General features: G+C 44.1%; 1 protein-coding gene across 1 annotated transcript; it reads left to right on the plus strand.

Moving 5' to 3' along the window:
* Positions 1-9093: 9093 nt before the first annotated feature.
* LOC111874572 lies at positions 9094-10553 on the plus strand. The gene is made up of 2 exons (XM_023870180.1): positions 9094-10290; positions 10467-10553. The coding sequence occupies exons 1-2, from the start codon at positions 9094-9096 to the stop codon at positions 10551-10553; spliced, it is 1284 nt and encodes a 427-aa protein (XP_023725948.1).
* The last annotated feature ends 4540 nt before the right edge of the window (positions 10554-15093 follow it).

A 15093-nucleotide genomic window follows, 5' to 3' on the forward strand; every position in this document is an offset into this window, starting at 1 on the left:
CTAGGTCGTAATATAGACCCACAGCAACAGGTAATGCAACAGCAATTCACAGGCCCAACATTGAAAGCCGGACTATAAGACGTTCATCACTAGTCAACGGCTAGCAATTCCTAGGCAGCGAGGCCTAGGAAATAGTTGCCTCGGAAATGAGAGTCTAATGGTGAAGTTTCTGCCGTTACACACAAATTGTTTGAGGCAGACGGGTAGTCCCGCGTTCGTTGCATAGCAGCGGGAGGAATTAACCCTTCGGCAAGGTATTTCCAAGTGTTTCGGACTCGAGAAAGACTGCGCTGGCAAGGACCAGCAGCATATACAAAAGAAAGACCCGTCCTCTCGTCAGAGAGGGCGCCCACAAAAGACAAGACTGTAACTGTCAAACAGAAATAAAGGTCTGATCGCAAGCCCCAGATGGGTGCTTTCTGCCAAGACAGACTTGCCGACTGACCGTCGGTCGTAAAATGAGACTCAGACTCAGACTCAGACTCAGTAGTTAGTTCGTATCTGACGAGAGCTAACGAGAGTTGAGCTCCGAACAGAAGGCACTTCACCGAGAATAGCTGTGCAAGAGTGTTGTAACATTGAAGAAGAAACGTGCGAAGACGTTACAAGTCTGAATAACTGCAATTCTTGCGCTCAGTAACTAAAGCACCTTGGTATGTCTCCAACTTTACTATCCACAATGATCTGCAAATCCCATTTGTCATAGAAGAAATAAATAGATTGACAACACTCTACCATCAAAGCATTTTTTTTTCCTGTGGCGCTACAACCCCAATTTGGGCCTAGGCCTACCTCCATGAAACTCTCCGTTTCACTTCGGTTTACTAGATCTTACGCATACGGTAAGACTCCTTGGGCGACTGATCAGCTCGTCGCAAGGCCTCTACCTGTACACAAAAACAGAAAAACGCACACAAACATCCATGCCCTGAGTGGGATTCGAAACCACGATCCCAGCTTCCGAGCGAGCGAAGACAGTGCATGCCTTAGACCGCTCGGCTACCGTGACCGGCCCCATCAAAGCATACTTGGACACAATATCAGACTAGCTGTAGAAATGAGCAACTCACCACACGTAAGAAGAAGATTGAGGAAACAGTGGCCGTCTGACCTACCACGACCCGCAGATGACGAAGATTAAAACCGTCACCATTCCTCTACAGGGCCTGTCAGAGTATCATCAGTGGATAATTTATCTACTCAAGACACCTACTTTGAACAAATTTACTTATTACTCCATATTATAGAGAGTAGATTATAAATACGCTACTAATTAAACAAATAAAAACATCTTCCTTCCCTGTAAAGATACGACTTGCTTAGTAACTTTCCATGGTAGCGTATCCATAGAAACCTCAACAATGCTCCTGACAGAGAAGTGCATTGTCTCCGCGGCCAATATCTGCTATGCAACAGCGGCCTTCGGAGTTCAGCAGCATGGTATGTTGAAGCTGTTTCATTATTTCGGAAGACACTGCAGCTGTCATCATCAGGGCGAATGTAATGCATGCTAAAATATTGCAACAGCTGCAGCATACGACATACTCGTAGACAAACTCGAAACCACGTATCGAATTCCGTAGAAGCTGATTCAGAATGTCTCAAGATACAGCCCCATGTTGAGACACACGAAGAACACAGTGGTGCACCCAGTGGGGGGCAGAGCGGCTGCAATACACAAAGACAGGAAGAATAAACAGCCTGTAATACAATAATAATAATAATAATGACGTAACTTGAGAGTAATGTTCACAAAAGTGCGCAGTCCAGTGGATTCCTTAATAATTGTAACTGTCCAGTTTATGGGAAGGTCAATTGATGTTTGTGTATGGTTAGGGTTTTGTGAAATTCCTCACTTTCGCCTCACAATTTGAAATTTTCCCCCTGAGACAAGCAGCAAGTGGCTTGGGTCAAGCTTGAAGCCAGCTGCCCTTTCGTAAATCAGTCAATTTAATGCGTAAAACAAGGCCGAGTTCTTTAGAAATTCTAAACTTGACAGGGGAAGTCATAAATTTAGCAGCGTCGTTTCCTGCTGCCCCAAAATCTCAGTTTGACAGCCACGCAGCAGGTGGCAAAGTTCACCCCTAAACTGTACACTAATGGATATTCGCTTTCCTAATTGGAGGAGAATGACAAGCAACTTCCTAGTCTGCCCGGTCCAGCCAATCATCGTCTGAAGTGGGAGGTCCTTTGCCCGAATTTTGAGTAACCAGGGCAAGTATTTACAATTCTGAGGGTGCTTGGCAAAGAGACTTTTGAAAGTTACATTCACCGGGGGTACACGTGTGCTGATCCCATAAACACGCCCTGTGGTGACTATTAAGTGTGCGTCCCAGAACAGTAAGTAAGCCTACATCCACGAATCTGTGAAGGGTACCAATACGGGCTGTTTCTATTTAATTAGTGCAAATTTAATAAAGACTCCATACAGTTAATTGGCGTTGAGGTGACTTGCCTACGCCTAAAGCCCCACTAATCACCCAAGTCGTGGCCTGTCAACACGCCCTGAGAGGAGTCGAATTGCTCTATCGGAGCTAGCAGAACCGAAGAAGGACGGTTACATAATGTGTTGCCTGAAGATGGCCCTATGAGGTCGAAACATGTAGCGGGTAAATATATATATATATATTAGCGACTTTGCAAACACTTTAACGAACATTTTAGTAAATTACATGTTTTAATGCCATCTAAAATTATATTGATATTGTTTAATTATAGACGGTAGAAGACAAAGTGATGCATCAACGCAACACGAAGCTTGAATGTAATTCCCTGTAACAGGCCGTTGAGGCCCATAGGGTTGTGAGATATTGAGGCTCTCGGTGGCGTATTTAGTTGAGGCACTATGCTACAAGCAGGAAGATCGCGGTTTCAAGTCACGATGAGGTGGATTTTTCAATTTACCTAACCCTTCCAGTTGCACTATGGCCCTGGAGTCGACTCAGCCTGTAACAGAAATGAGTACCAGGAATCTTCCTTGGGGGTAAAGGGTAGTCGGCACGTAGGGCTGACAACCTCACCGTTATCTGTGAGCTGATTGTCTAGAAGATGTGGGAGCCTCAACCTCTCACCACCCTATGGGCCTCCACGGCCTGTCACAGGGATAACTTAACCATTTTATATCTTAAAATAGGCACCGTCCTATACATTCCATATCACCTATTGATAATACACTAGTCAACACAATATTCGAGACTACATAATCAACGCAGCAAAATTAACGCCGAAAAAAATGTGGAAGAACCCACCAACATTACGAACATATAAATTTATATTACCACACTTTTAATTTGTACAAAACTCTTTCTTGCTTCTGATATGTAGAGAACTGTGGCACTGGTAAACCAATACAAGTTTCATACCAGAGATTGCTGCTTTGTTTTGTGTTATGCTCTTTGAAATACCTACCCACAAAGCTTCCTATCGGAAAACAATGAACCACGTAATGCCTTTGTTGATATGCTGTTTGGTACCAAAATAAACAAAATTACAATTCCATTCGCACAAACACAATTACAATGAAAGATATCTTAGACGCTGTATAATAAGGCAGTCTGTAATTTCTTCATACTTTCCTGTGGAATTAGATGCAGACTTCCTTAACCGCACAAATATTTGTGTAACTTTTAATATTTTTATAGGAAACGTCAAACTTGCTACGAACATTCCTTACTCTTTAAGTAGCAATGACTGTTAAAGTGAAAACTCTACCCTCTCGTGCCCTACCTTTCTCATTATAATCTTTTTCTGAGAAGCTGGAACACATCAAAGGGATGACGGTTTTAATCAGTTTCCAAGAAGTGTAAACATATTTTCTGATATAATTTCACTAACCCAACTCATTCCATACCAAAACATTTTCGTCACCACATTTCTTCGCCCTGGGTACAAAGAAATTTCATCCAATTCAAATACCCTTCACCATGTTACATAGACTTCCCTCTTGGGTAAAATAATATTTAGATTCTTTCCAGAAAGGCAAATACAGTTAAAGTGATGGAAGTTCAAACTGGGGGAAGAACAAAGCCAACATCAAGACAGACCTGATCTGATTTCGTCAATATTTTCCTGTCAAGCAGCGGAGACTTAAGGGAAACGCATAGCAGTGCCCCAAGTTTAGGTATATAGGTAACACATAGATGGGGTACCACAATATCGCTTACCTGATCTGCTCTGTTCCTTCAGTGAAGTCCCCTGTACGCTCTTGTAGGTCTGGGGCCACACGAGCGCACAAACTGCATCCGTTTTAACGAACGTCGTGAAGTCCGTTGTAGAAATAAACAAGAGAGGCGAATGCTACGCTTTCTTCTGGCTCCATTACAGACAAAAAACTACGCACCGCATTCTGCAACTGTGTGGTGTCCTCAGCAAAGTCCGTCATAAAGTGCCTTCGTCGCAACGAACGTACTTTGTGCGCTCGTGTGGCCCCAGCCTTAGAGGACATGTAAAACAATGAAAAGAGATCAACATAGATGAGAAGCAAGAAGCTAATGGTAGTTTAGTTTGTCTTAAAAGTAATATTTGTACCACTTGTAAATGATGTAGCTATAATTAATCTCATAGTAATTGTAATCTCATTGTAATCTCATAGTAAAACACCTGAGTTTTGGAGGAATATGTTGCCTCCATCTTCAGGGTCGTAGTACGCAACAAGAAAACCTTAAATATAAGCCTTCTTCCATTAGCATTAAGTTTTTTTTTATTTATTGCTAGTGGGGTGGGGCTAAGTCCCTTGTGCTGCGGCCACTTCTGACCTATTGTACCAGCCCCAGATGATAGGTGAGGGTGATTGTGGAGCAATTGGTGGAATGAAGATTGGCAGGGGAAACTGAAGTACTCGGAGAAAACCTGCCCCAGCGCCACTTTGTCCACCACAAATCCCACTTCACCAGACCCGGGATCGAACCCCGGGCCGCCGCGGTGGAAAGCCAGCGACTAACCGCTTGAGCTATGGCGCGGCCTTAATAACATCGTTACTGCTCTTAGTATGGAAATACGGGTGCGCAACCTAAGTGACCGAGTCCTTTACGTTATCATTAGTTATTAGATTATATTGTCACGTGTATGAGTGATTATTCCTGGTCCTCATTTCTGTTATACGCTGATTCGAACCCAGGTAATAGTGCGGCCGGAAGGATTAGGTCAACTGAAAAAATCCAATGGCCTCATCGGGACTTGAACCCGCGACCTTCCGGCTTGTAGCATAGTGCCTCAATCAACTACGCTACCGCGTGCTAATTAAATAATTTTCCTGGGGAGTAAAGCGCGGCCGGCGCGAAAGGCTGACAAACTTACAGCCATATTTGAGCCGATTGTCTAGATAATGTGGGACCCTCAAAGTCTCACAAGCCTATGGGCCTTCACGGCCTGTTACAGGGAGAGCTTTACTTATACTTTACTTATGAGTGACCATAGAGGGGGTCTGGATTGGTAATTCTATTTATTAAACCCTTATAGAACGTAACTACAAGTAACTTCAACGCTATCGCTAATTCACACACACTGCAGTTCACTACAGTACGTACTAACTTTTGTCAGTCTGCTGTATCTTCACCGGTTGTCGCCTGGTAACGGCTTCCAAAGCTTTAGCTTCCTCACTTTCCGTATTCAATTTCTTACTGGTCGTCTACTAACTCACAACTAACTAAACTGCAGACTTGTCCTACTTATGACACCTCGGCATGGACCGTGCAGTAAACACTTCTCCCAGCAGTTATATTGTTACGTCACGTATATGTCGCATGAGCCGCGCAGAAAACACCGCTTCCTAATTACTCCATTGGTACGTGTTACGAATCTGTTGCGGCTATTACCTAGCAACGGCAGTTGTTTACAGAATCATTACTTCGCAACGGGTCTACATGCTACAGTATTTACAATACACTCCAACGGCGGAGGGAAATGCACACATACATACAGAGGTTGCCTAAACCAAGTGTGACGTACCCTGGTTCGTAGAGCAGATGGACTTAACATGGCTGCTCTCTTGGTAAAATGAACCAAAGAACTATGTACAATCTCTGAATCGACTTCGGTGGTCAGAGGGTCTGAAAAATGTTGAAACTTACCGAAGCGTGGCACAGTATGTCGACAACCGCATGAGCCAGAGTAGGGTGCGAGCCAATGGAACAAGAGACAAGAGTGCGGACGACAGCCGACGGTGGACGTTCCGGGATGCCACCGACTGTATTCATGCCACTCCGTGTCTAAGGACACTAAGGACCATATCGATCAGTGCACCCAGAACAACTGAAGAATAAGCACTGATGAAAGTGCATCTGAAAACAGCATCAGACATGGATAAAATGCAAGATTGGCTTAAAGTCCAAATGTAAACATTCGATTTTCATAGAATTAGCAAATTTGTAGATCGATGCATCAAATACACTTTTTTATTGCTAGTGGGGTGGGACTAAGTACCTTGTACTTTGGCCACTTCTGGCCTATTGTACGAGCTCCAGAAGACAGGTGAGGGTGATTGTGGAGCAATTGGTGGAATCAAGATTGTCAGGGGAAACCGAAGTACTCGGAGAAAACCTACCCCAGCGCCACTTTGTCCACCACAAATCCCACTTGACCAGACCCGGGATCGAACCCGGGCCGCTGCGGTGGATCAAATACAATAAGAAGGCGATTAGCTGGATAAATAATACATTTTCAGCGACTATGCCCCTGTTTTGTTACAACTTGTAACACAATCCCCCCCCAACCGTAAAAAGAAGGGAATGTCACGTGCTATCATGTCAGCTGCAACAGTTACGACTATGCGGGTATGACAATGGAGGCGGCGCTTGACGGCTTGGAAATGGTGGTCACCATGCGCGCTGCCTCTTATCTTTGGTTATGTGACGAACATAACTTGTAAATGCATGGACAAGAGGCAGGTATATCACGACGATCACGATCCATTAGAAGGAAACCACTAGCGAGACTGAGCAAGGTAGACGCCTCCAGAACGCCTCTGTTTCGCTAGATGGCTAGTAATTTGGAGCTGATGTAATCTGATCGCAGTGCAATTTTGACCCGATCACAGTGGTCACGCGCTCTAAGGCATGAACCGTCTTCGCCCTCTTGAACACTGGGTTCGTGGTTTCGAACCCCCTCGAGGCAAGGATGGCTGCTTGCGTTTATTCTGTTTGTTTTTTCCTGTCTGTGGGTAGTGACCTTGCGACGCGCTGATCCCCGTCCAAGGAGGCCTACCGACTATGTGTAGGTAGTGACCTTGCGACGCGCTGATCCCTCTTCCAATGAGGCCTACCAACTGTGTGTAGGTAGTGATCTTGCGACGCGCTGATCCCTCTTCAAAGGAGTGCTACCGACTGTGTGTAGGTAGTTACCTTGCGACGGGCTGATCCCCGTCCAAGGAGGCCTACCGACTATGTGTAGGTAGTGACCTTGCGACGGGCCGCTCCCCGTCCAAGGAGGCCTACCGACTGTGTAACAGATTAAGAGTCCGAAAAAGCGGCCAAGGTCTACAAGGACTGTACAGCCACAGAGAGATAGTACTCGTACAGTTTTGAAATTACTTTATCTGGGTTTTCTATGTATCATAGAAGTTCATGTTCTTTTATTGAAGACCGAAATATATTACTTCTTCCCTTGGGCAGTATTTCATTAAGGATTCACTACGCCGAAAATGTTTCAAATAAAAAAAAATGGAGAACGTAATCTCTATATATGTCATTTGTAGTGTGTGTGTGTGTGTGTGTGCAGGTCTATATGATTTACTGTGAGGACGGGCCTTGCCATAGCTCTGAGGGCTAGTAGCCAGCTTTCCACCAAGGCAGCTTGGGTTCTATCCCATTTCATGTCACGTGAAATTTGAAGTATATAAAATGGCACTGGGGCGAGGTTTCTCCGAGTACTTCGGTTTCCCTTAAGATTTCACGTCACAAAACATCCCACCGCACTGTCTAGACAGTGAAATATTTTTAGTTTCTTCTTTTTCTTCTGTGGTTCTACAGCCCTTTGTTGGACTTTGACTGCTTTTTCAGTTCCTCAATCTTTATCTTTATTATTCAATGATTTATTTCAACCGTCTTCCAGTGCATACACTCATCTATCTCACTCCTCTCTCTCGCACTACATGTTTCGGCACAAAAGTGCCATCTTCAGGTGCTTATTCGATTTACTTTAACTAGTTCACTGCATGCCTTGCCGTCTTCATATTAAAATAATTACAATATATATTTATCATATATATTGATAAATATTAAATATTAAAAATATTAAAATTGTTCAGGATTTTTCATCCCTACGTCGTATCTCACTACGCGAGTCACATCTATCCTCTTCTGTCGGAGCATTCTTTCTGCTTTGTGTTGTGTCTTGCTCCTGTGACTGCGTGTGTTATACTGCTGGGCCTGCTGGGCAGGCGGCCAGAGTTTAGGGGTGAACTCTGTGACCTGCTGCGTGACTGTCAAACTGGAACTTGGGGTAGCATGAGTTCAGAACGACCCTGCTAAAATTATGACTTCCGCTGTCAAACTTTAGAATTTCTAAAGAACCCGGCATCGTGTGACGGATAACAACAATAGTGAACTGCTTGAACAGTGAACTAGAATTGTAGAACGGTAGAACTGTCACTGTAACTCAGTGTACCTTCCTATGTAGCCCAGTCGGACAAATAGAAAACGGTTATGTAATAAGTACTGCTGTTGCCAGACACCGTGTTTACAAGTTCCCTAGCAACCGCTGTTTACTCGCTTTTGCCTAGCAACTGTTGTTTACTCGTTGTTGCTAAGCAATGACGCTAGCATTGTTACACTTGCTTGAATGTGGTCAGTTCCCACACAACGTTTCCATAGTTATAACAGAGGGTTCATTTCCATAGCAGCGGCCGAGGGTATAAATAGGCCAGCTTCGACGAGAAGCAGTCAGTCTGGAATTAATCGCCGAGAAAGGCAGTCTAGCACTTCATCGAGATATAGTGTAAGCAGTCATTGAAATACTGCGAGTGACAACGATTGTAAAGTGTGTGATTCTATCTATATCTAATACGGCGTAAAGTTATTTGTAGCGTGACATACACAAATAAGCTACAATATTTTATTGCACTAGGTTAAACAAAGAGGAAATATCGTGCGAAAAAGAATGACTAAAAGGCGGAAAAACTCGCCTCGACGAAAAGAAGACAATGACAGTTATGAAAGCCGTGCTCAATCAAGCAGGAAACGCAGAAAAATGGGTGATATTGCTTCTGAGAACAGCAGAGGTGCTAATTGTCCTCATTTACCAGCGGTGACTGCAAAGGTGAAGACACCGGTTCTTCGAAAAGAAGACAATGACAGTCCAAGCAGGAAACGCAGAAAATGGGGTGATATTGCTTCTGAGAACAGCAGAGATGCTGATTGTCCTCATTTACCAGCGGTGACTGCAAAGGTGAAGACACCGGTTCGTCGAATAGAAGACACTGACAACTGCAGTGACATTGATGACACACCTATTGAACCATGCAAAAAGAGGAGAAAAAGGAGTCATAGTGGTTCTGAGAGGAGCAGTGATACTGATTGCCCTCCACAGTTACCCGCATTGACTGAAACAAGGAAGACTCCATGTTGTCGAACAGAAGAATCTGACAGCTGCAATGACAGTGATGAAAGCCCTATTAAACCATGCAGAAAGAGCAGCAGGTCGAATAGTGGGGACTCTGAGAACGAAAGCAGTGACTCTGATTGCCCTCTGATAGTATATGCTGAAGTGCAGGGAATTGTGGCTAAGAACAACAAGAGTTACCATGACGATGAGCCTGTTTGCGACGATGAAGGAGAAGTCACTGGACATACATCAATGAGATATTCTAGGACTGAAAGAAATAGGAATATTGTTAGGGTGAGTTGTCCTGAGACAGAAGGAGAAGGGGTATCGGAGGAAGTTAGGATTTTCTCTCGTCACTCCACTGCTGCTCCCACAACCGAGTCTGGTAATATTGGAGCGGAACCGATGCCATCAACATCATCTGGCGCTGCAGCTCACACGTCACAATGCCGTAAGGATAAAGAGTCAGAGAACTGTCCAGCTTGTCCCATTTGCTTGCAACAATTTACCACACAGGAAGTTGGGACTCCAGACACTTGCGACCATATTTTCTGTGCGGACTGTATCAAGAATTGGGGAAAATATGCCAGTACTTGTCCAGTTGATCGACAGCCGTTTTCAGTCATTAATGTTCGACCCCATCCAGGTGGAGAAATTATCACAGAGATCCCTTCTGAATCAACAAGTCAAGAACTCTTATTTTGTCGTGTGTGTGGCGAGTGCGATCATGAAGATCGCATGCTTCTTTGTGATGTATGTAATTTTACCTGTCATTTTACATGCCTGTGGCCTCCTCTGAATACTACGCATTTGCTTGGATGGACCTGCCCTTATTGCGTCTACAGATTCTTCTTTTCTGATGTAATAGAATTCGCGTCTCAGTTGGTAGACAATGAAAATTTACCTGAATAGTTATACATCAATCCTAGAGGGAGACCAACCAGGAACAAACGAGGGCCACAACAAATGCGCAGAAGGACTTCCCGGAAGCAGACAGACTGACACCCAAGAAATAACAATAATTTTAATTGATTTATATCAGCTCCAAAAGTTCTATAAATGTAGATCTGGCTTTGTGTTCCACTTCTTGCCGTACAACGTCGGTTTATATCCACCCTTGTTTTCTTATTTATTGTATATAACTACATGTTTCGGCCTAACTGGCCATCACAAGATGTATAAGTAGTTGTGATAAAGGAAACTGCTGCACTGTTGTAATGTTTTTAGTTTTTCATCTGTGTAAATGCCTCAGATTGTTCTAGGTTATATGGTTTATTGTGCTGTTGTCATGCATGTGTTTGGTTTGTAATATATGATGTGCTATATGAGAGTTTTGTTTTAAGGTACATACTCATTTGTATTCTGTCCCTGCATATTTCATGTTACTTATGGTTTCGTCGGTTTATTGATTTGTTGATTTCGCTATTCTTGACTGCGGTGCCGAAGAACAACCCACCATAAAATTTGCTACAGAAAAAAATTACACAACTCCATCAACTTTCTCGACCTCTCAATATACCGCAGTATAAAGAGATCGAATTTACAATATACAAATGCCCACTCAAACAGATATGCTAACAACTAACGAATCCTGCCATCCACACGAATATAAAGTACCAAGTATCATCTAATTAGTAAATAGATTAAACATGAACCCAATATCCTCCACGGCTAAACTGATCCCCTCTGGAAGTCGGATACGGATGATGGGTTACAGGGTTCGAACCTCGGTATGACCCGTCCGTCCCCTTCCTTAATTTCTACTCTTTTCAACAGATCCAGATCCTTCCCTAACGTGCTCAGTTGGCTGCCTATCATAGCCCTCTGGCCCATTACTGGGAAGTGGTGTCTAATTACCTCAATAACATCCACATCAGTGGGCCTTGGCTGCGTACTTTAGGAAATAGCTGGACAGCGATAAACAGGACCTGGAACTAAATTTGTCTTGGTACAAACTGCATGGGACGAGGCTTTGTTTGGACTTGAACCAAAAGGTACCGGCAAAAGCTGCCTTAAACTGATCATAATCCCCGAGGTTGCGCGCTACTGTGGTCACCCTTGAATTTATTTTACGACGTTAAATCTCAGGTATGCCTGAAGCAGTGTAAGAGTACATCGCATACCAATCTGCTACGAGCTGCTCGTGTCAAGTGAGGCTGTTCTGTATGCAACTTAATACGGACTTCATAATCTTTATGTACAGGAGTCAGCATATGCCACAAAAACCTGATGGTTCAGTTTCCCATGCACTAAATACCCGTCATAAATTGTTTTTTTTTCACATATGCTTTATGAAAACCCTAATTTAATGGTCTATGACTGCTTCCATGTAAGTTGCTACAATCAGATATGACTCCTATATTGTATTCCGTTCATAAAACTTACTGCGTGCTGAAGAGACTAAATAAGGTTTGTATCGATGTCTAAACAGACATTCTTCCGCACGCCATGTTACTATTAGGGAGTTAAAAGGATATCATATAGAGAACGATAGACCTGTTATAAAAGTAAAGTTGTTCCTAGGCGTAACTAGGAACAACTTTGCCTACAGCTGAAGCGCGGGATCATTCTGGTCTATATAGGTTCTCGTGAGAACAGGATAAGACGAGCAGAGGGGGACAAAGAAATAAGCAAGGCGGAAATACCCCCAAAACAAATAACCAAGTCAAATAACAACAAAGAATAAATATAATATATATAGATAAAGAAAAGAATACAAAGCATGATGTAAATACCTGTTACAAGATCACTGCGGAGTTCGCTTTTCTAAATTTCAATACCATGTAGAAAAATAAATTTGGATAGTCGAGGATGGCCTCGACCAGAGGTCTGAAAAGAAAACAACCTACCCCTTCAATGGTTGGGAAGCCAAGCCCCCTTATCTCCACTGCGTAGGCCGCTAAGCCGGCTCAGCAAGGAAGGAGAGAGGGGGAAAACAGTAGAGGGGAGAAGTGCGCACACAGACCATGGACATGAGCCGACGTCACACAGCTCCCACTATAGATGTAAAGGCTAGAGCTAATTGGAGGGGTTTAAACACACACCTAAGTCTTATGAATTCGTCCAAATGATTAGGATGAAAGATCGGGTTAACCTCCGAGTTATCAAAAAACTGAGGCAACGGGAAGTCAGGGCAACTCAACTGTTCGCTGAGTGATGACATAGAGGCTCAGAAGCATTCACACACAAGAGTACAGGAATTAAAATTAAAATTGCCAGACATATTTCCTATTTTAGCAATATTATCTAGGTTAGCAGAGGATGAAGGAGTGCAAGAGCCATGAACAGCGTGTTACTTCCGTACCACAAGTCATGGGAGTCCCTCCGGCAAGCTTGTCTTTCAACTTGTCTATCGCGGAACGTAATAGTTTGAACCTGCGTTCGTTCACGATTTTTCAGGTTATACTTCCTTGTTCAGCTGTGCGATGCTCCCCCCTGCCATTTTTCTAACTCCTCTGTACGTTTCACGAGGGCGCCCTTTACTATTTCTATATCATCAGCCAGGTGAATTACCTGAGCGATAATCGAGTCTGCCTCTGACCTGACTTCTACAATTTTGCTGGAGAGTTCAGCATTCACCTCGTGGTTGCTCCGGGATTGCTGTTCTAGCCGGGCATCGAACTCAGAGATGATCCCCTGAAGCCTCTTCTGCACCATTGTCAACTCCTTTCCCGTATGAAACTGCAGTTTCCTAAGCTGGCGGGACAATTTGGAAGTTTCTGCCTGAAGTCTCCCTGAAAATTCTTGGCTGAGTTTCTGGTCAAAACTGCTCTACCAGTTTCTCGTTCTCCCTCCAGGTCGCCTCTCTCATCTGATCATTGCTTCCTTTCATTTTCTGCTCTAAACTACCTTGCAGCGGTTCGTTACTCTCCTTTATTTTCTGTTCTATGCTACGCTGCAGCTCCATGTTACTATTCTCTATCCTACTGGCCAGTTCTACATTCCCAGCCTTCATCGACGCAATCATGCTGGCGAATAAGTCTTGTAAATAACTCGGGGTAGCAGGAGGGTCAACTGCACTATTTTCACTCTGGCCTTGTATCGTAACTTCCATTGTGCTCAGGTGGTCCTCGGATCTCTGGTCCACGTTGGTGGCTTCCCCGTGTCCCTAACCTGGTCTCATAATTCATCCGGATCTTCTACTGCTATAGCTGACCCCACTATTTCAATACGGTCGCCCTGGTCACATGACAAGTCTGCAGAAAATAGCCCCGATGTGTTCTCACTATCAACCCCTTCCACTTCTATAATCAGTTCCGAAGTGTTCAGCTGGTCATGTGTGTCACTTGACTAACCTTGGTGATGTGCAGATAAATGTTGTTGTGTCAGGCGGCAATCCATGCTAGGGAAGCTAGGTCGTGGCTCCGTCCGTAACTCCCCTGGGCCCATTCAGTGTGTCGTCCTTGACACCTGCGGTGGTGGTCGCCGTCGCTGCGGTGGCATCGTAGGTAGATCCGCTGCCCTTCCTTCACACGTTCGTGCTGGCACTTAACCATTGATTGGTTTCAACTGACCCCTCACTGCCTCTAGTCACCCTTGTCACGATATCGGCCATCACGTTTCGGCACCGCTTTTACCCTGTAGCCATTCTCTTTGTATTACTAGCTCCAGTAGAGAAATCCGACTTCTTTCAGGTCATGTTGACTGGCCATGACTTGGGTGATTAAGCAGGTGTTGGGTGTAGGACGGTCAACACTCAAAACAGCAATTAGCAGTTTCAAGTCTTTATTTGAATTGAATTCAAGTGATAAATGCACCGTAGTGATCAACTCAATTGATTACTGGGTTTGGGCTCTGTTACTGATTCCTAAGACACACTAGTTCGAGAGGAACCACAGGCAAGTAAACTAACGGGTAACCAGAGGTACCTCAGCACGTGTAGCCCCAATGAGTGTAAATTTTGCAGTACTCCGGCCAAGCAATCTCTGAAGGGTAGACACCTGCCCTGATTACCAAAAACTGAGGCAAAGGATGTCCCACTTCAGATTTTGATTGGCTGGACTATGCAAGCTGGGAGGCTGCTTAATCTCTCTCCTCCAATTAGAAAAATAAATTCTCAAGCGGCCAGAGTTTAGGGGTGAACTCTTGTCACCTACTGTGCGATGGTCAAACTGGAATTGTGGGTAGCATGGGTCGAAAACAACCCTGCAAAAATTATGACTTCCTTTCTAAAGAACCCTGTCTCCTGTTATGCATCAACTTGACTAATTTACTGATGTGCAGCTGGCTTCAGCTTGAACCAAGCCAACTGCTGAGCGTCTCAGAAGCAAATATCCAACTTAGAGATGAAAGTGATGAATTTCACAGAACCCTGACCATACAAAAGAAATCAGCTGATGGTCCCCTAAATAGGACAGCCACACTGCTTTTATTGAATGGCACATCCCAGCCCAGTTCAAGCATACCCTTCCAAGTGCACAATTATTTGTCCAGGACTGTTGCTACTTCCCCAGTTCTATTTTATCAAAGACATGTCCAAAAGGCCAATAGGAAGTCAGTGGCTAGTGGTATGGTGAAGTCTAAAGAAGGTGATATTACTTATTAAACTGGAGAAAA

The sequence above is a fragment of the Cryptotermes secundus genome, unplaced genomic scaffold (genome assembly GCF_002891405.2).
Source record: "Cryptotermes secundus unplaced genomic scaffold, Csec_1.0 scaffold1009, whole genome shotgun sequence".
Taxonomy (NCBI): Eukaryota; Metazoa; Arthropoda; class Insecta; order Blattodea; family Kalotermitidae; genus Cryptotermes; species Cryptotermes secundus.

Bases quoted from the DNA above. Each gene is read 5' to 3' on its own strand.
- LOC111874572 (XM_023870180.1), top strand. From the start codon at position 9,094: ATGACTAAAAGGCGGAAAAACTCGCCTCGACGAAAAGAAGACAATGAC. The intron at 10,291-10,466 runs GTATGTAATTTT...CATCAATCCTAG, and splicing joins ATCGCATGCTTCTTTGTGAT to AGGGAGACCAACCAGGAACA.